This window comes from Numenius arquata, chromosome 8 (genome assembly GCF_964106895.1).
Source record: "Numenius arquata chromosome 8, bNumArq3.hap1.1, whole genome shotgun sequence".
NCBI classification, from domain to species: Eukaryota; Metazoa; Chordata; class Aves; order Charadriiformes; family Scolopacidae; genus Numenius; species Numenius arquata.
In genome coordinates this window covers 14,898,906-14,926,428 of record NC_133583.1, presented here as the reverse complement: position 1 = coordinate 14,926,428, position 27,523 = coordinate 14,898,906, and the positions used below count along the sequence as shown (strand labels likewise).

Here is a 27,523-nt window from a genome sequence, read left to right as displayed (position 1 = left end):
CTGAAGCTTATTTCATATTAATTTTGCTTTATATACATATAAAATGCAATAACTTACTTGTCAGCAGGTTAAAACTACTATTAAAATGCAAATAAGTTTATTTATCTGTGACAATAATGATGCTTTGAATTACTAAGCTGGAATTTAATTTTTTTATCTCGGTAAAGTCTTTAAGAAGTTACAACAATAGTAATAGACTTCTGATCTCTTAATTCTGCTCAGTTTCAGTTTCTGATTCTCACTTAATAGTATTTTCATTTTCTGGTTCTCATTCCCTAGCACAACAGCGCAATGTCATGCAGGCGACTGTTTAAATCCAAGCAAGTTTACCCTGAAATTCCCACTCCAACAATTTCATGGACATATTTCTGTTTTTGCTAAACATTCTTTTTATAATAGCTTCATTTTTGGCCTAAGCCTACATAACAGGGTCCCTTTAAATAATATTCCATGCCTTGAAACATATTACAAAAACTGTTATATCAAGGCAAGTTATGCAACAGCTCTCTATGGTTTTAGCATATTTACTCTGTCACGCCATATGTGAGACTGCAGCCTCCACAACAAAACCTTTACACACTGAAGTCATTATCTCTGTGAAGTCTGCAACTGGCATTTAAAACTTATTGATGGCCTGGGTATTGGTGGCTCAGTAGGCAGCACTCTTGCCGGAGGCCCAGAAGGTCAGAGGTTCACATTCTGCTCAAAGAACAAGTTGGACATATTCCAGGATTGTGTGTGGGCTGTGCTAGACTCCTAAAGGGGCAGTCCTTAGGACAGTAAGTGAAACCTTGTCTGTTTTGTGGAAATCAAAGTCCTCTTGGAAATGGAAGAGGAAGAGGCAAGTTTAACTTGCCTGAAGCAAGTGAATGAAAATAAGTGTACTTGCCAGAGACCTGGATTTAGTTGTGTGTGCTAAATACAGAATGATACAACTACAGTACACTGAACAGTTTTAAACAAGCCATTTTGGTCTTTGTGGCAAGCATATGTTCAAGACACAGGTACAGACTGCCAGGCATGCTCAGCATTAGCTGACTTCCATAATAGCAGAATGACTTGGTATTCGATTTCACACCATGGAACTATGAAAAATGCATGTGTAGTTTCAGTAAGTGAAGAGTCTAAACAAAAAAGGTTTCATGCTAGTAAAACTTCAGAGCATGCTATATAGTTACTGAAAAAAATCTTCAGCCAAATATCCAAGTCAATACTAGCAACATATATAGAGAATAATATAAATGGAGATTCAACCTGCTCTGGTGTTAAACTTTGATACTCGAATATCCCAGATGTCTCCCTCCTCCTCTTCTTCTTTATAGATGGGTAAAGATGGATCTCTTGAAGAAACTGGGGATCACACTCTAGGCAAAGGTTGGACAGGTGATCAATGTACAGCATGAGATTTTGCCGTGGCTATGTGCCTCCAACAGTGACTGGATCATCTGGTTTAGAAAAACAATTAGAAATTGTAATATTTTCTAAAGAACTTATTTAGGGGAAAAAATTAGCAAAAGGGAGAACAAATGTTTTCTATAACATGGAAAGTATCACAGAACTTCTTCCCATAAATATATAGTTCATTTAAAAAATTCATTTATTTCTTATTTAACATTTAGTTCATTAACTTTTTAATTCCTTAGAAGACAGCCTTTAGAATACTGTATCCCATTTTCCATTGGCAGAATGTGTTTAATAGTTACAGATGAGATACGAAGTTATTCTCATAAGTTTCGGTTTCTTTTTTCGGTGTCTAGCACAATCACACAAAGTGCCAAGGCCAGGTCTGGCCCATTATTTAAACAGGCTTTGGAGCAAGCCACTATTTATTAGCCAAATGGGATTCTACTCTGTAGTGCACTTCAGGGAGGTATTCGCAGAGGTTAATGTTTGTTAATGAAGATTCATCTCCCAACACTCCCTCCACAGACTTTCATTCAATAGACTGGAAAACCATTTTCTAAAGGACCATTCAGAGCACCTAAAGTGAGACTGTTTCCTCTAGCCTTTAGGAACATCACCTTTTATCTACCTATCTTGTACACAGTGCTTTTTTCTTTTTACCATCACAGAAAAACAAATAATCCCCTCCTTCCCAGAAATATCCATTAGTATAATGGACCTTTAAGTTTTAGTTTGGTGAAATCAACCCGTATTTAAGCAACAGTGTTTACACACAGTAAAAGAGATCATGAATTACAAGCATCATGACATCTATAGGTTACCACACAATTAACGTGTAAGCAATAAGATTCTGAAACGAAAGAAATAATGCAATCATTAACTTGCATTTTAGAAACAGAGGAACCCATAACATAATCCCCGTGCAAATTTGCAAAGAATCATGAGTTCATTTTGTGGCTAAAATATGAAAAGAAGCTATTTCAAGGAATGAAGGATGTCCTCTTAACCTGTGAAAACAAATTTGTTTGTTTTTTTCTCTTCTCAGTAAGAAAGCAATTAGGTTTTTTTCCAATAAAAATATCCTTGTCCATATATAAACACTCATGGTAATCATGTAATTACCTTACCCAATCAGATTAAATTGCTGTCAGTTGAGTTCCCACTGTTGATTAACTTTCGTGTACTCTAAAGCTAAATGAAGTCTTTGGTAAAGTCACTTAGTCATTTACAAAGGTGTCTCTATGATTCCAAAAAGTATAACAGCAATATACTATTTCCTATAATCATCAAATATCCAAGGTCAAGGATAGATCACAGTGGACCCCTTTTAAAAACCCAAAAAAATACAGAATTAAACTATGTTGCTTATTTTTGTGTTTCTTGCCATGACTTCTAAATGTAATAGTAACCTTTGACCCCCCCACATTAAACACCATAATTATGTAATTAAAACTAATTATGCAATTTAACATACATATTTTTGTCCTACAACAGGCAGGTCAATTACCTCACTCATTGACCTTGGAAGCTTTCACAGTTTAAACAAAACAATGAGGCTTTCAATTAATTTTAAAGTACAAACAGAGAAGGAGCAGCAGAACCACAAGTCTTCAAGCTAATATTGCATAGATGGATCACTTACAAATCTCTTCATTTTGTATTACATAAAATAAATCCCTTGATAAAAACTTGTAAATGTCTTTCTTTCTTATATGCTTCTATCATTAGAAATGTTAACACATTTGTGAACAAATCATATACACATTACTTGTCAAATGCAAGCAAGAAAGGAAGCAAAATATTATTTTTATTTGTCTCGCTTCTTTTCTTCAGTATGGTTTACTTCGCTACATCTCTCCCTGTTTCACCTTCACTTTCTGAAGTCTTTTTCTTTCTCCTTTTTTCTTGTTTATCTTCTCTGTTCCATTGCTAACTGTAAAACTTGATAGTAATTTATATATTATCAAACTGCTGTAGCTGTTGTCTTTTCCAGTTTACACTTGCATCCCTAACCTCATTCACGGGACAGTGTTTCTCAGCAGATCCTGGCTCCTGTGGATGACAATCCAACACACTGAGCGAACTGTGGACTGCAGAAAGCTACAGCTAAAACAAACATGGTACATGCTCTAAGAAACATTCTAAATTTTCCAGTGCTGGAAGCTTGGTACAAGTGAGAGACACTTTATGAAATTATTGAAATATGTTTCACCTCGATAATGTCTTTATTCTCTTCATACACTTAGGTAAGCTATGTATACTGCACTGAAAAATTTTAAATTGCGCAACAGAGACGCATGCAATATTACATTGTGTCCAAGGAACTTCTTTCTATTCAAAGAGTAAAATTAGTAAAATTCAACTACATTTTATTTTTCAGTAAACTAAATCCCATTCACTAAAGAACAATTCTTAATGCAAGTATAAGCCTAGGAGCTCTACATTAAAAAGGATCACGTTCTGCTATCTTGTTTTTTCAACTGCAATCTTAGCCACAAACAGATCCACCAAAATTAATAGGCTTAGCTATGAAGTAAAGCAATAGACAATGCATAGATAGGTATACCAATCAAGCTTCAAGTTGTTTTCTGGTTTTATGTGGGGGTCAAAAAACAGTTACTGGCAAAATACATGTGCAAATCTTTGCTGACTTCTTAAAAGTAAGGCAAAAATATCTACAGCACACTTTATGCTCTGGTGTAATTCCAAACACCATTTTTGGTGTTCTTTTGGTTCTCTGCTTTAATTAGCCCTGACTTGCACAAGCAGCTCAAAAAGATATCAGTAAACCTTTGACATAATGGAAACAAGGAGCACTGAACTCTGATGAGGAGTTACAACAGGAAAGAAACAATTTAAGATGGTAGCAGGCCTTATTGCAACACTAAACCTCAAATTGGATCTGATTTATATAAAGTAAACCAATATATTGAAATAGTGCCCCAAACTTCTGGACTTTGAAGGAAAATAATATAGTGCATGTATACAGATTCTATCCAAGGGAACAGAGGAGATTATTCCTTATACTCTTATTTAACAAAAAGGTTCCTTCTGTTTTGAACGGAACATTAAAATTCTATTTCAGCTCATAGAGCATCCCAAACAGGGCAGCAAAAGAATGTGTGAAGGAGTCCAAATATGGTGCTATTGAAACAGAGTAGGAATTGGGACAGGATCCTACAAGTGGCTAAATAGCAGCAGGAGCTCAGCTTCACAAACAGCAGGATGCTGTTCTTTCCAGACGTGAGTGACATAATACAGGCAAAACAATCAAGATTTTAGCTGATAAATGTATGCATTTATCAGAAAAAGGCCTTGCTGTAGAACTTTCATATTCAACAAACTTTTAGGTAAATTCTGTGGATGTAATTTACACTGGAAAGCATTTTGTCTTATATGAACATGTCCTGTTAATCATGTAAAAACATAAAGACAATAATTTTAAAAGTCTAAATGCAGAAAACACAGGAATATTTGCCTAACAACTCAGTAAATGGATAAAGCCAAAAGCTTTCATAGTTTGACACAGCTTCGATTCCGTCCTGAGCAAGTGTATGCATATTAGCTTAACCATATATAAAAATATTAGCCCCCAAGTATCTAGGATATCTAGAATAAATAAGCAACATAATCTATGTAATCCTATTGATTATTAATAAATTCCATACTATAGCAGTAGTATTAGAGAAGTTTTATGGTTCTGAAAGGAATAGTTGCATTTGTAAAGAGACATATTGAGATATCAAAATAGGATGCACTTAATGAAAAAACAGAGCAGTAGATCATTTTGATTTCTAAATTCAATTACTTTTTAGCTAAGGAAGTGCAAACTATTACATGTAAAACATTCATCTATCTTCCCCAAATTCTTCCCTGTCCTCCACAAAAAATCCTTGTGGACTAATTACTTCAGTAATTTTGAAATAAATTATAATTCTTAGGTCAAGAGCAGATACCTGCCTGGAGTACAGGCCACACTTCCCCTCGACTCTTAGAACATTGTGAGACAAGAATTTCTGAGTGGCGGGGTAACTGCAGGAGGCCTGGTAGAGAGCTAAAGAGCACTGGAGCACACCACAGGTCCACCCACTGCAGCACCCTTTCTCCTGTGGTGGCTCCTGATATAGTCTCCCAGTTTAAGCAACCTTCACGGTGTATAATTTCTGCATTTCATAGCCTCTGATGGATTCCGCCCCCCCCCCATGAATTCATCAAATCTCGTTTTGAACTAGTAAAAACTTTGGCACTCACAGCATCATGTACCAAGAAGTTCCACAGAAGAATTACAGTTTATAGGAAGAAATACCCCATCCTCCTCCCCCAGGCCCATGTTTGGTTTCGGTTGTTTGTTTTTTTTTTTTTAAACTCCGCAACTGCTAGTTTTATATAATACTCAGATTAATCGTAATATGAGGGATAGTAACTAGCTGTTGTCAATTCACTTCATCAGGGGCAGCTTTATACTTTCTGGAAACTCACAGGCATTTGGTTAAACCTTATTAGTTCTCCAGTTACCAAATATCCAGTTGACTTTTAATTCAGAAATCTGTTTAAGAGGCGGTTGTGCCTTTGGGTACATCAGCTATAGTGATTAAGGAGTCAGGACAGAGAAAAGGCCAACCAGAAGCACAGTGGCAGAGTTCCTCTGCCATGGGTTGGGCAACCACATAAGAACATCATGACGTTTGCAGAAGACACCAGAAGACTGTATTCCCTGAGCCCTTTCTCAGCACATGGCCAAAATTTCATCTGTGATCTGATCACAAAACAGACATTTTGCATCACATGATTGAGTGAGAGAACATGACAGATGATGTCCGTATTTTGATAATTTGATGGACGTGTAAATAGATTTATGGTCATTTCTTCTGGAGAAAGACCAGATTACAGATCAAGTTCTTGTTAGCTGGCTCCAGTCTATGGATCTTGTCACAAGTGGGCCATCTGTGTTGTTAATGTGTATGGTTTCTGGAGATCTTTCACAAAACTGTACGATCAGGAATTTGAAACGATGAAGAGATAGCCATAGTATTCAGCAGTTCTAGCCCTAGTTCCCTGCTCATCTGAAAAACAACAAGATAATGCTGCTTCTCCATTACCTGCAGCATTGTGCAGTTATTGAAATATGTAGTCATCTTGTTCTCATCACCACAGGGAGTGTGACTTATTTACATGTACGGATGTATTGCACATTTATAGCATGTTTCGTACAGAGCAGAGCAGCTCTGTAAAAGCTGATTAAGACATTATGCTGAACTAAAAATTGAATGCTTTGTGAATATCTGTGTTTTGGCCTTTCCCCAAATGTCTTCCCCCCACAAAGTGAGAGAGGACAGCTGGAGTAGACTAACTTTCTGTACACAAGAGACTTTTTTTTCTTTCCTTTTGAAGGTATTACTTGCATGTTATTACATTTACATAAAGGATCTTTATTCTTTGCCATATATAGTAAATTGCACTTCAGTATGTGAACATTGTATAGCCATCTTCCCCCCGCCCAAAACAAAACAGAATTATCCTCACTGTCATTCAAGCTTTTTTTCCCCCATTACAAAGAATTGATGCAAATCTATTTTTGTTTGGTCTGTTCTATGCTGACAGCAATTAATTCTAAAGCCTACAGCATAAAGACATACAAGTATCACATATGTTTTTAATCTACAAGCAAGTTATCCAATTATTTTAGGTAAACTTTATGATCACAACCATTCTTACCAACTCTGATATGATAGGTCATTTTCTTCTTAATATACACTGCTATGGGGAATATATTCTTGAACATTCCTTATGTTTTACTTCCTGATCTTGAAATAATAATGTAATCAATGAGCACATTTTGTTTATACTTATTAGTAAAAAGACACTAAAAGCATGCTGGGAAATAATATTCCATGCCTTAGGACTCAAACAAGTTCTCTTTCTAAATAGAGCTTGTGTAAATCATAGACAAAGTTGACAAATTTCATGGATTAGTCATGGCTAAAATATCAGATTTCATGGTTTAAAACAGATTAATAGGAAAATCATATTAGAATCCCAATTATCCAAATTCTGCATGTTGTTGAAGAATGAAATGAAAAATAGTGATAGTTCCGGAGTTCATTCATTTATATTTGCACTGAGTCACATATAGACCGTAAATCTTCCTCATCAACCTAGTGTCTTGTAAAACCACTGAAATCTATATTTAGCTACATTAGGCAAGATACACTAGAACCAGAACATCAGGAATTATAGAGACCATAGTAGATTCAAGCTATTTCAATGCATTTTTCCATCAAATTATCCTAACGTGAAAATATTTTGTCACCTTATATACTAACTTTAACGGAAGAAACAGACTTTGAAATGAAAGCTGATATTTTCACAATTATTTATATCTTGTGCATCTAATTAAAAACTAGGGAAAGAATCTCCTGAAGAAGTTTCACTTTAACAGAATATAAATAAAATAAAATAAAATAAAATAAAATAAAATAAAATAAAATAAAATAAAATTCATACAGTGAAAAACAACATTTGGAGTTAAGAGAAACTATCAGTTTTCATGTGAAACTTCATGGCTTTTAAGTCTTTCATGATGATGTAATTTAAAGTGAGGCTTTATTTAAAAGAGAGGTTACATATAATCATGTGATTCAAAGAGACTTGTTGACTATATAACTATTTGGCTTGATGCCTACATCTCTTCTACTTAGCTGTATAGACCACTTGTCATCTTTGCAGATGAAGACAGCCAATTTGTCAGACATTTGCTTTAATTCTTTTTCTTTGTCTTCTTTACAATATCCTTCATATACATCCTGGTCATCAATATCATATATCTGACTGGAGGATGGAAATTCATTTGTGTCTCCGTCTTGTTTCCTTTGCATGCAATCCTCCTGGGTCTTATAGGATGTACTTAATAAGAACCACATTATTCTGCTAAAGGAAGTCCTTGAGCAGACTTTGAGAAGCAGTATGGTAAATTAGTTTCAGAATGTGGAAGGTCAGGTTGGAAATAAAAAGCTGCAGTTATCTGCAACATTTTCTGCAGTTCAGAAATTAAGAAAATGAGGTCTAACTTTCAAGAAAGGATTTGTTTTGTGTTTTTCCTTTAGAAAGCTGGACTAATTTATCCACAAACAATAATGGGTTGGACATTAGCTGAAACTAATTATTTTTTAGTTAAATTCACATTTTTAATATTAGCAATCACACTTCTCTTCCAAGTGTATTTAAATGCTTTTGTTTCCACAAACTTAGAACATTATTTACAAGTTCTATACCATTCAAATATTTAAATTTAAAAGTGTATTTGAGTTTGAACATAAATAGCCCTTTAGATGGTTGGAAATGCCAGGTTTATAGCTGTCCTTGCAACCTTAATTCTGCCCCCTGGTGTCTATAAATTATGGTTATTTCTAACTAATGATCACACATTATTTTTCACTCCAGGATATCAGTGTCACTGTTCACAGGCTAAATTTTTCCTACAGCATGAAGCTGCCTTTCAATACTACCAAAGTTTTTAAAATGCTGTCTTTGCTAAAAATCTCCCTGAAACTATGAAACTATTTGCTTCCTGGGCTTCTCTGTGCTGCTCACCACGGTACCTGGATATCTCTAGAACACTAACAGACTGCTTTCTGCATCTTCCTTGAGATATGAAAAGATCATTATTATCTGTGTATGAAAAGATGGTGCACAGACACTGGGCACAGTTTCAAAAGTCTTTGTTTGTTGCAGATGTCTTGGTCATTTGCTCTAATACATTAGCCTTCCTTGTGTAAAGTTCTTCAGATTTTATAGTCCTTTTCATTTTTGAAACAGTTGTATAGACTTTAACATGTCATATTTGCTACATTTCTATGAAATAAAATTGTACATTTAAATTTCCTCATTTTGTAGATGTTAAAAAGTGATTTTTGCCTCTGCAGCCCAGAGAACTGTTAGAAATGGCCTAAAACCCCGAACGACTCCTGTGGTGCTTGGTGCTTCGGCACTGGTTTTGCTCCTGATGACCATAATGGCAGTGTTTTCATCGCTCTGTGGTACTGTGACTGCTCTATACATCTGACAGAGGTCACGACTGAAATAAATAGAAGTTCGCACAATACCTGTTATTTTGTTCTACACAATCCGTTAGCACATAAGAAATCTGTAGCAAGAGAATGGGTAGGGCTAAGTTGACCAATAACATTATTGTTTGTCTCTCCCACAGTCACTGTCCCATTTCTTATGCAACTCAAGAATGCGTTTAGTATAATAGATAGCAAGTGTGGAACCGCAGGGAGGTGCTACAGAAAAGGTAGTAAATGGCTGTATATCTGAATGTGTACCAAAAAGGGCACCAAAATAAAAATTATGAGCTACATTAAATCTGGCACTTCCTAACTTCCAGATTTTTGATTTATGCTGTAATCTCCATTTAATGAAGCCATTTTGTTGACTTGCAACATGTATTTGCTGTATTAGAAGACAAAAGTTACAGAAAACTTTAATGATGGCTCATCAGTATCAGAAGCAAAGTTTGAGCTCTTAAAAGTGATCTCTTTTTGGTTCTTAACATTTTGGGGTGCAAGAACTTCAAAAGACATGCTTAATTTTCTATTGATACTGAAATGAGAAAAAAAACCCTGACAATATTTCCTTTACAGTTGTAAAAAAAAAAAAAAGAAAAAGGAATACAAATTTTGGACTAAATTTGGTCAAAATTTTCACATAATCTCTCCTCCATCTTTTCATATGCTGAAAGAAATAAGTAATCCATGTTTGTGAAGCGTTCTAATGACCTCAGATGAAAATTACAGAAATGCAAAGCAAGTATAATTGTTGTTATTATGATGAAAACGTCTAGTTCAACTCACTATGTTCACTGCCTTAAGTATAAGTAACACAGTGGGTAGCCTGTTATTACTAAAGGAATAAACTTTTTCATCAAACACTCTTTATAAAAATATTTCCCTGGAAATGTAACACAGCATGTAGCAAGACTACTACAATTTTCCATCAACTATGAGTACATGCAGCATAGGTACTGTATTTAGATAATTTTACTTGAGCTTTTTGGCAATAGTTCCTCTCAAGGAAACCTGCATTAACCTGAAATTTAGAGTCTGTTATCCCCAGGCCAGCTTCATTGGAATTTTTAATATGGCACTGTCTATTCAACAGTTGTGTGTAAAATGCCAATAAACTGGCCAGAAAAGAGCTGAAGGGCTAATTGCCTTTTAACTCCACTGTGATGATAAAGTCACGTAGAAAGAAAGGAAAAACTCCTACTGCTTTAACAAGTTTATCTGACTGCCACTTTAACATTCTCTGTCTGCATGCACTTTAGTGCATTCACCAATAAAAGGATAAAAGCATTCAAAATCCTATACCCTCAATAACTAAGAAAGTCCAGATTCAAACCGTCTGCTCTGCTGGAATCAGCCCATTAGGTCAGCTAGCTTTTTGCGTGGTACTTGATTTCAACTATACGGTACATACCAAGAAAAAAAATTCCTTCTGATCCAAAAGATTATAAATCCTTAGGAAACTTGAGTGAGAGAAGAAAAGGAAGGATGCCGTTTTGAAATAATAATAAAAAGCAGAAACTGCTCTCGCAGATGAAGGGTGAAATAGTGCCAATCAAGTCAGCGCTGAAATTCCCATTGACTTTAACAGGATTTAATCACAAAATAAAACACAATACAGGAAAATAGTGTCACTTAATTTTTAATGCTGAATAAACACATAATTTCAATTTTCAATTATTCTCTGTTCCTTCAACCATATTTTATATTCTTCTCTTCTATACTTCTTCTTAAAAATCCAGTTTTATAAATACAATTTTTTTCATCTGATTTTGAATGAGATTTTCTACCTAACTGGTTGTCTGCACTTTTTGCACAGTGATACTTCCTATTAATCCACAATTAAAAGTAGGCATCAAATAATGTCAGTTATGGAAGTCAATATTCACAGACAAAAAGTGTATTTTCCTTTGCTGCTGAGTGATAACCATTCTCATCCTACTTGATTCCGCAAAATGAGACATTTTTATTAAAAGACATTTCACAGAATGATTGAAAGGAAGAAACTAGTGGTCACTTACATTTTTTGCTGGACGTGTATTTTCACTTTGACCACAGAAGGAACACGATCAGCTCTGATATTGAATTGACCTGTTCTGCTTCATAAAATAAAAGCAGCAGTACAGGCATTGTGGTTACCAGCTGCAAACCACTGAACTGTTTTTCTATTAAAAATCTCTTCCATGTTTTTCTTATTGTAATCTGGAAAGAGTACAAAATCTAAAAACTGAGGGAATTTCTATAGAAAAGAATACTGTTAACACCGAAAGTTCCTCAAGTACTCACAAAAGCAAATGTTATATCATATTACAGTAAAATTTAAAAGCAGAATTTCAAACTAAAAATGAAGTGTCCTTCAAAACAGACTTATGTGCATCAGAGCCTCTGCATTAATATACTTATTTCCATACAGTTCTGCATTTCCCTTCTTCATCACTTTATAATTTATTCCAGATTTTGTTATTTCTTTCACATTTGGAGGTACATTGCTCCACATTTGGTTGATGAAAGGCTGAACTGGATGGAAGTACAGTGAAATGTTAGAGGGAGAATGAAAACAAAAAATAAATTAAATCTTCAATTTGTAAGGCAGTAACAAAATTAAAGAAAATCTAGCGCTCAGGGAGACCCAGAATGTTCACAGTACAAAATAAACAACTTTGCTATCCTTCCAAATTTAAAATGCCAATACGTAAGGGAAGTAATGAATTTATCCATAACAATACACTACTTTCAGGTTGTCACTGCAATTCAGGGGTATTCTTAAAGCTTAGATCTTTGTTACTGGATTAGAAGGCAGAGTAAACTAAAAGATCAAGCTAATCTAGGATAAACTTCTTTTCCACAGTTCAAAGGCATTGGCCTTTCCACAGGTTCAATTGCAGGTTTCTTTGAAGATGTGCCCTAAAGTTCATTAAAGAAATTTCATTGACTTGAACTGATTTCAACATTAAACAGATAATGCAAGAGCTTCATTGCCAGAAAGAACCTGACAGACTGACTTCGAAGCTTTTTTCAGGTCCTTCAGGCCTTCTTTATTTAAACAGATCTTCATGTTTAAATCCTTGAGAAAACTAGAAAAATTAAATAAAAAAAACCCCTCGAAAACACAGATTTTAAAAAAATCCAGTAAAAAAAAATCATTACTTAATTCTTTCTACAGAATCTAAACTCAGCATTGCTGAGTTTTTCCCCCTCATTGACTGTCCTTAACAATATTTCCAGGTGGTAGTGCACACAGTGAACTGTCAGTTATTGCTTAAGCAGCATCTAATCTGTGCATAGAGCTTTGCAAGGAAATACAACTGCAGTCTTTAACAATGTAAGATTTAGACTGATGTACATAGCCTTGTCTTAATAATAGGTGCTCCATGGCCTGTGTCAACAGTAATGTGAAGAGGAAAACACTGTTTAAGATTTTCTCTACCTCTGTTGAAATCAAGGGAGGCGTATTTCCTGATTATAGCTCCAGAGTTACACTTGGTCATTAAGATAAACATTTGGTTTTTTACACTAGGGTGAATGCTAATATCCTTATTCAGAAAAAAATAGTAACTGTTGGTATGACAGTCTTAGGAAGGGGACTTTATTAATAAAATAGCTGAAGGGGAGGCTTTCTGCCCAGAGAACGGGACTGCACATACTTTCAAGATTTGTTATGGAATAGCCTACAATGTATTACAATTACATTCTTTTTTTAGTACATAATGCTTCACTGATGATATGAAAAAAACTAACTCACAGAAAATTTCCCAAATCAAGAGTAAGCATATCAGCATCATTTTTCAGAACAACCAGGCACCCTCTAACTTTCTAGCAACACAAGCTGTAGTTCCTGGTTACTATAGTCTCAGACTTCTGCACCAGACTCACAAAATGGTACTCTTGAATTTCATTCAATTTCATGTTTACTCTAAATACTAGCTTACTGGCCAGATCCTGACAAATAAAAACCCCATCCTGGAGTCTGACAACTATTATTTTGTAAACGCCGGTAATGAATGGAACTTGCCTTCTTGGACAATAAATTCTACGTATTTAGGTCAATTAAATACTTGCATTTCCTCAAAAAATTGCCTACAGGACAAGCCAAGTATTCTGGCAGTACTCTATTCCACCTGTAAGTTATTCTACCTTGAACCTTTATGAGAAATTCCTAAACAGAAAACTGTCAAATGTGCCAAGGTTTATTTGAAACACATCATCCTCAGCATTTTGATGTGTCCTTCGTTACTTTTTCTCTTCATAAAAGCACACAGCTGTCTCTTTAAGCCTATTTATTTACTTGGCTTTTTTGAGTTCAAGATTTTATCTTGTAGATTTAAAAAAAAAAAAAAAAAGACAGAAATACCTGTCAATGTTGACACATTTAGGCCTTGTAGTAAAAGCCGTCAAGCTATGCAGTTCACTCAAGGAAACTGTGTTTTATCAGAACAATGAAATTGATTACAAAATAATTATTTAAAAAATTACAAGATGACATACTGAAGATAAACACTGAAATTCACATTAAAGCTTTTGTCATTTAGCAAATCTCTTCATTATTCAACCTCTTGCAGGGATGGACAAGCAAATATTTTAATGATTAAAAAGATACTGAAAAACTGATCCTTCTGTCAGCTAGCTTAATGTTAACAGCATAATGTGATTAAATCTACTTAATGTGTATTCCTCACACAGAAAAAATTCTCTGTTATAACAACACTATCAGTTTACAAATTAAAACAAGCAAAAGTTAAAAAAATCCAGATTGAGATTATCTGTTCATTTTGAATTTTGTACTTTATTAGATATTAGTTATGATACAGTCCTTAATTCTGCATATCTTGTTTTCCCCCAGGACTCCTGCCTCAATCAGTACACAGAATGGATGTCAGGCCTTTGCCCATGACCAACTGTCCAACATTTTGGATACATCTTATCTTCAAGCTTCATTAATTGAATGCTATTCAAACACTACTGTCTAAACAAAACTACTAATTTCATTCAGGCTTTTCTAGAGCATTCTTTATTATGACATCATTGCACTAATTTACCTGAGTATCAGCATCCACTACTCAGTTGACTTGTAGTTATTCTTGTCTCTCTGGACTCTCTTCAGTTACTACCATCAGAGATTTTGCTCAGCCAGTTCCAATTTGCCCTCCATCTTCCATATTCAATCATTCTTATTCGTGTACCCCAATCTCCACCATGCCCTCCAATCCTCATCTCACTATCCCCCTCCTTCACAGTTTAGCACTCCTATTTTTTGTCCTTGTCTCCAGAACCACCAACCATTGCTCTCACCTGTTTGCACAGCTACCTCAGCTCTTCCTTACCCCTGCAGCTGATTTGCTGTTTCTTTTCTACCGAGCTATATTCTAAAACTGTTTTTCTTCCCCCTCAAGGTTTTTAATCAGTCTCAGTCCTCTCTGGATCTCATTCTATTCTCTCACATCAACTCATTGAGAAAAATCCCAGTTATAGACTGACAGATAAAACAGAGAGGCAATCTCAGCTTCAGCTCTGGACCTGGCACAAAAGAAGCACTCCTAAATGAAAATAAGGGAAATCTTCCTCAGCTCCAGAGCTGATCACACAGATGAAATCCTAGTTGCTAAAACCTAATGATTATCATGCAAAGTGGGATTCTTCTAAATTAACCAAATTTTAACATTTTAACAATTTAACATTTACTTGGACAACAAAAAAGTACATTCCTGAATGTATCCTGAAGCAATGGGATCAGTAAAATCTTTTCAAAGGAACTTCCACTTGCATTGTTTACTGGTTTGGTTTGGTTTTTTTTACCTATAAGCTCTGTCTTGCAAATAGCTGAGCCTTTTCAGCTAAGCACATGGAACCATTTGTGCAGAGTATAAACTCCTGAGACAGATAACCTCACTTGGCAAATGTCCCAAGTAATTTTATAAAATTATCAGCTAAAAGAAAGGATTTCTTTATGGGAAAGGTCAGACAACCCTTAAAAGAAGAAAGGATACTAGGCAGGTCTGTAAACTGGGAATATATAATGCAGATAAATAAACCCATACTACTGCTTTATCGTAATAACCTATTTGTTTCTTTCTGTTGTTGGAACCAGAAAGGAAATTTTGAAGTGCTGTAATTATAAAATAAAAAGATGTAGAAAATTTTGGTTGATAATTATTTGTTAAAACAGCTGGAAAAAAAACTCTGTTAAAAAAACCCAGCAGAATAAACACAGTAAAAAAAATATTTAACTTTTTATAAATTGGTATAATATTTACATGTTGATATATATTTCAAATATTGATATAAATGTTCATATATTGCATACTTTTGGGCTCCTCCTTGCTAAGGACAAAAAACCCTGCAGCATGATAGGAATAAAAAATTGTCGTATACATAAATATTTAATAGAAGGAAAAAGGATATATAACACTTCCAAGCTACAGCATTGCCAGAGAAAATGTTGCTATTTAGAGTTGATTAAATAGATTTAAAGTTATCTTAATAATAAAATTTAGAATTCTTTTTTGCTTTCAAAATTTTTTAAAATATTACTGTTATTTGTACATTCAGACTGTAAATTTAGAGGAGCTGTACTGTACACCTTATTCACAGCTTATAAAATCTTGCTCCTTAGCACACCAAGTGCTTCAGTCCTCAAGTCACAGCGCATAACAATAATACAACGTTCAGACAAATAACTCTATGCAAAAACTAGCAAACATGCTACATAAAAGAGTTAAAAATTAAGTTAGAGGAACAATTAGTCACAAACCAGGCCAGTACGAATAGATAAATACAAAACAATTTATGAACAGGTCATAACACCTTTGTAGTTCAGTTTCTCAAAACAGAAATATAATAGTACCTACTTACAAATTATTTTGTGAAGTCTATATTTATTTTAAAAGAGCACACATTATTAGTACTAATTGATACAGATATTATATTATTATAATATTACCAGATATTATTATTATAATATGATTAAAGACGTAATCAAAGGCCTTTCAGAGGAACATAATGGATAACACACATACATAATACCTAAAAAGAATAGGCTGCTAGAACAACACCCTTACGCTTCAGCAGTGAAGGTAAAACCTGCTTTTATAGTTTGATGTAAAAGGTAATGGTTGACTTTCAACTGACATTGATGGATTGTAGATCACACCTTCAAACGCAGCTGGATGAATTCCAGTTTTCATAGGTGTGATATCACTATCAGTACTGCTACCACAGTCAAATAATTGACCATTGACATCATGCTCAAATTGTAAGATTTTATTTTGAGTCCATGGGCTGCCATGTGTTTAATACTACAGTGTACCATGAGGGCCCTTAAAGCATTTCCTTTTCATTTTTTTTTCTTCTGTTAGCTGGGTTATTAACTGTATTAGCAGTATTTCCTATTCTGCATATAGGAAATACCTGTTCATACCAGTAATACCTTGTCTAACTGTAAAAAACTAAGAGGAAACTATCCACTATCCTACACTCCATAAATACATCAAGCTCTTGGGCACATAAAAGTGAGACCCTGCAATCCTTGGTTAATACCAGATAGATCTCTGTTAGAGTATTTTGGCTCCTTCTACACACATCCCACCATTAAATTTGATTCTACTAAATCCTGTCTAAAATTAAAAAAATGGTGACCTGCTATTATTTACTTTATTGAATATGAATGCTTACTATAACAAGATAAAACACAACTAAGTAGAAGAAATTAAAGCAATCACAGCCGTTTGAAATATAAGTATTTGCCAGTTTTAACATATAATTATAAAATTAAGATATAAGATATTTTAGAATCAGACTTATTTGCTAACAAAAATGGTTGTCAGTTGTCTACAATGTCTGTTGAATTCTGCAAGTGTATTGCGTTAATTTTTAGGGCAAGGACCAGTCATAAGAATGCAAACACATTTTATCTTCCTTGGGCTCTTGGGGATGACTGCTCTTTTGCTAAGATACTGCATATTTTATTCTATGAGAATGCTATGAGAATTCAACCTCGTGGAATTGATGCCTCATAAAATTCAAAATAGTTGGTTCCCAAGTATGATGCTGTATAAAGGATAACTTTGTTAGTATACTGCATTTCCTTTCACTTTTAGTCTATTAATTTCTGCATCAGAATTCAATTTTTCTAAAGAGTGTAAGCATAAGACATTTGCTCTCTGAATGAAGTGAAATGACAAAAGCCTTGGGTTTTTTCATTTCAAAGGTAAAAAGCCCAAACCACATTTTAGTCCATTTATTTACACCTTGAGATCAACACAGTCTGAAACTCCAGCTAAGTCCAGGATGCATTGTCCCACTGAAATTCTATACTAATTAAATATTTGAAAGACGTTTTAGTTCTAAAAAAATTATTTGTAAATAATAACTTCAAGAATCCCTTAGCTGTAGATGTTGTTATATTTAGAATTGTAAAGAACTTTCTCTTTTCCTCTTAGAGGAACATGAAGAACTATATACATCTGAAAACATTTTATTTCTTAAAATTTAGTCATCTCATTTCTGGTTTTTTTGTACCACCAACAGATGCAGAAGTGTATAATATTCAGTGTAGACATGTCTAAAAATGAAAGGCAATAGCGTATAAGCCAGAGTCAAATTCTTTCTCGGCATTAATTCCACTCTTTTTTCTTCCACCATGCATTCTTGCCCCTTCTACAACAGTCCTTGAAGTTTAGCAGCTTGAAATCATGTCTGTCTGTTAAGCTGCTAGGTATGTGAAACAAAGTTTTTAGGAGACCCATAAAATCAAACAAGATCAGACTAAATTATCTGCTGCTGATCTGCACTGATACATTACTGCTAGTTACTAAACCAGCCACTTTAGGTCCTGAAAAAAATTCAAGGGGCAATGAACCGTGATATGCAATTTCATTGAAAGTTAGTTAAGCACATTATCTGACAGAAAAAGCATTTTTGACGCCCTTGGTTGTCAACTCGGAAAACAGTAAGAGTGATAATTACCTCTTTAGCACTAGTAGAGACCAACTGAAGTATTACAGCATGAAAACTCATTAAACCAATGATCTCCTACTGACTAGGAAGGCATTCAACTATTTTTTAATTCTGGGATAGAGTTATGCCACAAAATTTGTACACAGGCCTACTTGAAGAAAATAAGGCTGCACTTCAATCACTTTCTCCACTGTCATGCCTGTGCAGATACCTTCTCATATATGCCAAGTATCTGAGATCAGATCAAAATGTGGGTGTTGGGCTTTCACTGCTCTTTCTTTTCATTTTGTGAAGACAGTATATCAGATGCTGCTTTATTTACCTCCCACTATGGAACTGCAACCGAGCAACCATATTTTCTTCTCACTCCTCTGCTCTTTCTCCTATGTTGCACACACAGTCTGTTTTCCTTTAAGGGTTATACTTTCTAAGGTAACAAAACTACTACAGCAGTCATTTAAACAGAGCGTTTCCAATGTTTTCAGATCACCCACTAATTCTAAATGAAATAAGAATTAGCTACAATACTAGAATTAGCCACGACTCCCTATTTGCTATTAAAGAGTGTATAAAAATAGAGTGTATTTGTGCATGAGTATCCAGAGGAAAGCCTTGGAGGACAGCAGTGTGCAGGTGGTGACCAAGTTAAACCTTACTTTGTAGCAAAATTCTTAACACTTCTCCAGGTCTTTTGATTTGTATTACTTCCCTCGTGGCTTTACCATGAGAAAACTACTGATAAAGCTGAAGCCCCTCCCTTGTACATAATGTATCTTCAAGTGATTCCCTCAACAGATCCATAATTTTTTGTTTAGCTGGAACACAGCATCTTAAATGAAGGTCTCAGAATGACAGAGAATCCACCACAATTTTTTTTGAAGCTTAATTGTCTTCACTGTTACAAATTTATCTCTCATCTGTCCTGTGAGGGGTTTTTTTGGTGTGAAATATATGCTATAATTAGTTTCATCACAAGTTGCCAGTCATCCTAAGTGGCCCCATCTTCATGGAAGTGACCCATCAGGCTCCTCTGATGGGATGTATCAGGTTGGATGAGGTGTACAAAGCCAATTTCCTTGGCCCTTCCTCAGGCCTAGCTTTCTTCTGGCTGCCCAAGCACTTGCTCAGGTCTCTGAACAGTGCTGAATTTCTTTCTTGCAAAATTGCCAATCTGTTTTCCCCCTTTCCAAGGTATTTGCAAATTTCAAACCCTGAATGTCACGCTAGTAGCTTTTAAGTGCTTCATCCCATTTTCCTTCACAGTCATGACTGTTCTGTCTGCTTTATGCTCTTCAGTCATCAGACTTCTTTGACTTATGCTTTCTGTGAGAGTCATATTGCTAATTTCCACTTTCTCTGCTCCTGCTCTCACTTTGCCAAATATCACTGCAACAAGCCTGATATCCATGAGGCTCCCTTTGTTACAAGTTTGTTCTTTTCCTCCATTTTTAATGGCCTTACTTTTTAAAAATTATTTCTACTAGCCATGACTCATTCCAAGATCCAGATATTTATCTGCCATTTCCAAAGTTTACCTCCCAGCTTTTAATGGTTTTGATAACTTTTCCAGCTTATTGCATATCATCATATAAGTTAGATGACAATATGGAAATACCAAAACCTAAAGATGGAAAAAAATATTTTAAAAAATGTATCTACATGTAGCTATAGGTCAAAAGAAGTACTAGAACATTAAAGTGATAAAAACTGAGAAAGTATGTCACTTATAAAAATGATAAAAAATAGAATCTTTTAGGTTAGACACATTAGTTCAGAACTACCAAAAACATTCTTTCTTTTATCCACTTTTTGAAAGGCACACTTACCTGAAAGAGGGGGAAAAATAAACCAAAGAAACACAAGAATCATAATCTCTTTTTTTCTCATGAGAAAAAATTAGACAAAAGAATTATTTCAAGTACAAGTAAAACCCAACTTACTCCCTAGTTTCTGCTGTATTTCAAACGACCAGGATAAATACATGAGGAAACAACTTGAAGATTTAAGAATAAAACTGAATAAGAAATAAGAGTATGGATGCACAAATGATGTGATGAAATACTATAAATTATTAAATGCAGTAAAATTTTGCCTGCTATAAATAGATTAATAGTCAACCATAGCAATACACATAATATACTGAAATCTGTATTATAAAGTAAAACACACAAAAGCAACTGGCATGCTCTGGCTATGTATTGCTTATGATCTGAATTATGACAGTAAAGCATTAAGGGTGTGGGTTAAAGGTATAGCTACAAGAGTTTTTGAATCACATTCCTAATTATGAATCTTGCAAGCCAGTATCTACTAATATTGAAATATCCACCCTTGATATTAATATCTGAGCTTCTTTATGGACTCAATTTAATTACCAACATTTGAAAAATATTTTGGCTCTAATAAAATAAAAATTGTTTATTGTTGTTCCAAGAGATATATCAACCCTGTCCTCAAAGACTCCAAAACCTTTGGCTTTAAGAAGCATCATCTTTTAAGTCTTTGATTCTTTGAATACTTACCTTCTCTGAGTACATCAAGGAAAATGGCAAATAAATAAATAACCCAACTTTGAACTGCTATGCCTAAGACCTTTAAGTAGCAAACAAAAATATTTGGCTGAGATACATTACAGTAAGGAGCCAAACTTTGTGTATACAGTATCACGCCACGCAGGAAAATGAGAGCCACTATACACAATAATACTTATCCTTTTTAATTATCTCTAAACACACAAAATATCTTATAAATCAATATGATGCACATTAGATGTATATCTTTATCCTTTCTTTCATATTTTGGTTTTGAGCATGAGCTTGGAATACTTTTATATTTTTAAGTATAAGGTGAAATACAAAACAACAACAATCAAAGATTGGTTTACAAAGCAAATGAGGAACTGTGGAAGTTCCAGAATGAAAAAAACTGTGGAAGACTAACACACTGACCTTCTCAGTCACTTGCACTCCTGCCATGCCTGATTAGCTCCCTATATTCTCAGAGCCATTATCATCAGTTATGAGGCAGACACAGTAACAAATTGAAACAAAAAAATCTTTTCCACTCCTAAATTCTGGAAGCTTTTCCCACATCAAATACTTCGTGGGAGACATCACTAGAGGAGGCACAGAATGATCCAGGACTCAATAACATGCTCAGTAATGTAAACCATACATTAATAGCTCTGCTACAACTACACAGTATGTAGTTGCAGTGCACACAACAAAGCAGAGGAACACTAGTTAAGTTGCGGATCTCAACTGAGTTCGGTCTCTTGTTTCAATAGTCCTTTCTTGTCTCCCACATTTTTCATTGAGCAGCTACCCTCACTGAGAGGAATTATCCACCATTGTCTGCATAAACATTGACAGCTATGATTACCATACTCTTCTAACATTTCAAAAATTAGTATTCCTGCTTAGTTTTATTAGATAAAGACTGTCTTGTCTTCTGTTGTGAGCAAACATTTAGTGTGCATACAACATACAAACTACAGGTCTTACTATGAACAAGAAAAGCAAAGAAAATATCTTTCTGAGACAAAAAGATTTAACAGCAAAAGTACATGTCAATCCTAGCAATTTACACTTTTAGAAATAACACCATTTCTACACCTACACAGAAAAAGTGAAGTATATCAGTTAATCATGGATTCTGGAAGAGGTATTCAGATTAAGTATCTATTTACCCCATGTAGTCAAAATTAACGGTAATTGAAACTTTCTAATGAAGGTGGAAAATCACCCACTTCAGAGCAAGAGAATGCAATGGCTGTAAGGGTGAGCATGCAGCTTTCCCAGCTCTCCAAAGCCTGTCACAATCGTAACAAATTGTGGGACAAAGCTTCCCCTGCCCACCAAAAAGGTCTGTGCAAGAACGCCCCAGAACTACTATTTTATAGAATTGCTTTCAGTAAACTTCCCTAAGTGCACATTTCCCGATTTGTGACGTGTCCTGTGGTTTACTTAAAATGAAAATTCAAAATCACATTGCTCATAACAGAATTATTGATTTGTATTTAAATTTTACCTATTATCAATTCAAGGACTCAAGTCTCATCATGCTATTCACAGTATAAATACCCTTTTTCCATAAATTTCACTACTTGGGATAAAAATATAAAGAAACAAATAAAGGTGAGATGAAAAGTTAGATAGAATCCTGATTTTAATTACTATTTATCAACTTTGCCCCTCTTTTGTTAGACGGAAGTTAATAGCCTTCAAGGATAATTAGTAGTGATTTAAAGGGTGACACAGTGGTGAGTTTATAGATTTGGACATAGCTTCCTCTCACCCAGAGGAAACATGAGAGAAAGTGGGAAGTTATTGGAGGAACAAGGAGACTATATGAGCAATAAAGGCCAGACTTCCTCATGCACCCAAGGAGGGAATGACATTGTGTCCTGGAATGTTGGGTCTAAATAGTAGAGAGCACATGTCTTATTGAAGACGTGAAATCCAAAAAGAGACAGGCCTAAAATATTCTAATTTATTGCATACTTTACTGAGCACCTTGAAGACAGTTTACTGACCAGCTTTCATCCTCAAACCTGGGACTATTATTTCTACTGCATTAATAGCAGATACTCTTAGAGAAAGAAATTAGGAATGAGGACAGAAAATAAGGAATGTTCCTTGAGAACAAAACTACAGCAATATTTTGATGCACAATGAATTCCCAAAGACCAAAAGACTGCCATTTAGAAATCTAACTAGGGTTAAAGTGTTGATAAAAGATATTCATTATACATTTTGTACTAACTTTATCAGAGACTCAGGGCCAAAACTGATATGCTTATATTATAAAAATAGCAACCACTACATATATAACACAACTGTGATACGTATCCTCAGGCACGTCAGCATTAAGTTTTCTAAAGAGTTCAAGAGCTTCCTACGAAAACCTGCTACACAAGCTAATAGAGGGTGCTTGGGTAATATATTACCAAAGCTGGTGATCCTGAAGATTGTTTTACATTTTAGACAGTGGACCTAGAAAAGCTTTGTGACAATTGCCAAAAAATGAAAAAAAATGCAAACTTGCATATTGGAAAAAAGGAAAAAAGTGTCAGTGACTGCTGTTTGAGTGCATATACATGATAGAAGAGCAGCAAAACCAGCACAGGACTGACATGCAGGTGAAATTAAAGAGCAGCTAGAGAAACTCTGATACCTGTGTGGACTGAATGATGCCAAAACCAGGACAGGACACCAACTTAAGTACAGCACTTCTACTTTATGTCTTCCATGCTCAGGAAAAAACAAGCTGTGTGTATTAGAACTCAGATATATAGATCTGTAACGCAGACGGTTCACTAATGTCTCTGTTCCTGTCCCCGTGCACTGGCCCCAAACATTGACAAGTTAAAAATGGTAAGTACATCATTGTGTTGAAGAGCTTGGATATTTGTAGCATCTCACCTTGGTGGAAATGGAAGAGCCACCGATACCAGAAGAGATTAGATCACCCATTAAAAGTTCTAGTAATAGACCTACCTTTGAAGAGCAAGAGCAGCTGTATATACTGCTGTGAAACATTACATGGAAATCTGGCCAACATTTGCTTCATACAAAAAGATATTTTATTTTTATTTCATACAAAAGATATTTTATTCCAAATTCTTTACCTACTTTAGTAGGTGCATTTATTCAATTATTGCTTTGATTATAAAAATAATAAAGTGACTTAGAGCTGAAATTGCCCAGCATTCATTTGAAATTATGCAGTTTGGTTTTGGTAACATTTTAAAATGCATAACTTTTCCCTTGTATAAATGCAAATATAAGCTTCCCCCAAACACATGCCAGTAACTACATCTGCCAAGTCTCGTGCTAAACATGAAATTCATTCTTTTAGCCTCACCTCATGCTCTCCTGGTGCAAAACCTCATGCATTTAGAGCATGGTGCTGCTTCCTCTCTCCAAATCCATAACCTAATATGCCACATGCAACTGACAGGCAAATCAACCATGTGTATCCAGTGACTTAAATGGCAGTGGAGAAGTGACAAGGGCAAGTCATGCAGCTGAAAAAGCATGCTACAAGGCCTGCATGAGCCGGGCCGTCTCTATCATGTGAGCAAACACCCATCTCCACCACTTACACAGCTCACATGTTGGGATTCCAATAAACTGAAAGGGTTGGAGTGCGTAGGAGGGATTGACATGTGGAAAATCAAATATGGAGGGGAAACACTTCTTTTATGATGCACAAAACCCGTTGGTGTGGTCAACAGATGGAATGTAGCCAGATGCTCATTACAGCAATGCTATTGACATTGCTACAATTAAGGTAAGAGTCACTGTTTCCACTGTAAACTCCTGTTTGCAAGACCTTATAAATTGGCCGTAAAAATTCACTTCAGGCAGAACCTTAACACACAAGGTCTCAGCATTAAAGTATGTTTCACATATATTAAAAAAATGGTGTGCCTTTCAGATTACATGGTAGCTCAAAACAGGTTTCCATTCTTGTTCTAGTATTCTCTGCCCTCCTTGCACTCAGAAAAACCTTTGTGTCTACTGAGTAGAATGATGGAATTTTCCATTCTAATTACAATTTTCCATAGTTGGTAGCAGTTTCATTTCTTATTTTACTGTCACATTAATAACCTAAGTTGTTAGCTTTGGAAAACTGGTTATCATCTTTTGAAACAGTATTTTTAATTCACAACACCTCCTATATATTAATTTAACATAATCAAAATACAGCTTCATATAATAAAGCACCTTGGTTGAAAAGGATGCGTTATAGTTTTTAGCCTATTTTCCTCACCTAAACACACACCCCAAAGTAAAAAAAAATTCAGCCAGCTAATACAGTATACTATCCTCTGTCCCTGAAGTAAGAGGGAAAAATTTCCTTGGATTTCAACAGGAGCAGACCCAAGCTTTCAAAATACATGGGTGCCTAACACTATAATTGCTTCTTATTTATAGAGTGCTGACAGTAGGCTCAGTGCTGTACAAACAAAAGAAGACATGGTCCCTGCCCCTTGGGGCTTACAATCTGAAAACATAATAATTGAAGCACATAAAACATCAAGTGGTGATACAGTCCACAGTGGAACACTGACATGTTTGTTTTCCCATAAATAAATCGTTCTTTGGGGGTACAGAAAAAAGGAGTAGAGAGTCTTCAATTTGCTTTTTAAGAGAGGATTTGAAAGCATTCGTATTCCTAACACTCAGTCTTCCAAATTCCCCATCAAATATGAGAAAAAATAATCGATAATATGTAAGGACTTAGACAATTATTGTTACAGAAAGAAAGTTTATATTCCCTTTAGGAGCTGAAATGCTACTCTATGTCTGTATTCCTCAACTACTGACATGCACACACCATCCTTCTAACTCCCCATAGAATGTAATTGCATAACTAACAACGGTTAGTACTCTGGTGAAGTTATCTACAGCAGGACAGGATACTGCCCTTTTCCGTATAGCCTCTGTGCTTGTGAAACTGGGATTGAGATATACAAAACCAGCGTACTTTCTTTTTAAAGAACAAATGCAGCTGGGTTTTCTAAAGCTCAGGAATGACACTGGTCTAACTGCTCTAAGATAGGGTCCATTTCAGCAGCCTTCCAGGAGAAAGAGAACTTTTCATTCCATTCCCTTCCAGGCACTTTGCTGGTTGTGCTCCCAGCAGACACTGAGTCAGACTCATCCTGTTCTGCAGAGTAAGTCCTTGTTTTATTATCAGTAGTTTTACACTTAATTTCATCAGATCAGCTGCAATGCAAACATGAAAGTAAGGCCAACCACTCCTTTCTCCTAATTTCATCTCTTCTGGGTAGCAACAGCTATATATAGTGTGCCCTGTATGTCTTCCTACTGCCAAATTAAGTTAGGAAGAATGTTGAAAACAGGAAGACAGTTTGGCACATGCAACAGTTAATCCCAACTAAAGTGCTAATGTTAATGCTTTTGAAGCACTCCCCAGTTGTGCATATGACAAAATCCAGTCAAAACTTTGTAAGAGCTGGATCCTGCAGCTAGTAAGCTCCACAGTGCAAGTGCCTGAGACTATGGATTTTCATTCTTCACATAAACTTCTTATGACCTATGGCTTCATGGCTGGATCCAGTTTTTAAATTAATCCAGCCTTGATTATTTATCACACTGGGTCCGTGACAAGTTTTTAAAAATACCTATTCTTTAAATAAACGTTTACACTGTTAATAGACTGTAATGTCTTCACAGAATTATTGGGTGGGTGGTTTTGTTTTTTTTTTTAAAGTGACAGATCGAGTGGGAAGGCCTAAAATTTGACCTGCTCTGGCAGTGATCCTCCTTTCCATTTATTTATTTTTATAACCTGCTTGCCACTGGTAAAATTAAATTGTGATATTAATACCAAAAGGCAGTGATATTAATACCAAAATTAATAAAATTAATGTATAGTGCATATGAAATTATATATAAGAATTAACAATAATATAATTATATGGAATAATGTGCAAGCTTGTTTGTTTACTGCAATGTGGAAGTAATTTGTGTATTCCCAAAAAGTTATTTATTTGAGGGAATGTTCAGATTCTAAACACAGAAAGTGTTGACTCCTTCCATGGAGGCAGCAGGAAGAATACCCCTGTCATACACATGGAAGAGAAACACACCTGTACTGCATGGATACCCGCAGCCTATCTGAACAGCACCCTGGTAGAAAGAAGCTCTGCCAAGGCTCATAGTAGCCTTGACTTTAAGGTCAGCTTCTAGGACACAGATAATTTTGTTTGGTGCTATTGATGGTCCAGTTAAGGTCAGCACATCACAGATGCATGAATTCTTACAGTTCGCTAGGTCTAAAGGAAGAACGCTCTAAAGAAACATGAGTGCCATAGTATTTGCAGACTTGTTGGATGTTCTGGCAGTTACTAACTATAAAACAGGGTGTAGGGGTTGCAACTGAAAACATTTGAGATTGCAATAACTCTACACTTAGAGGAACTTCTCAGGGGAGAATTAACATGAAATGTGGTACTGTGGAAGGCACACACAGAGAAACCAACTGAGGTATGCAAAACGGGGCTTGTAAAATGAGCACATTGCGTCTGAAGTGAAGGCTGCTGGTGGAGGAAAAATAATGTTCCCAGCCAT

The 27,523-nt window shown here is 35.3% G+C and overlaps 1 protein-coding gene across 1 annotated transcript in view; it reads right to left on the bottom strand.

Moving 5' to 3' along the window:
- Positions 1–1,364: 1,364 nt before the first annotated feature.
- Positions 1,365–27,523, bottom strand: part of ERC2 (ELKS/RAB6-interacting/CAST family member 2) — a 428,110-nt gene continuing 401,951 nt past the window's right edge. The window contains exon 21 of the mRNA XM_074152871.1: positions 1,365–1,445. Coding sequence (XP_074008972.1) covers positions 1,365–1,445 — 81 coding nt within the window. The remainder of the gene's footprint in view (positions 1,446–27,523) is intronic.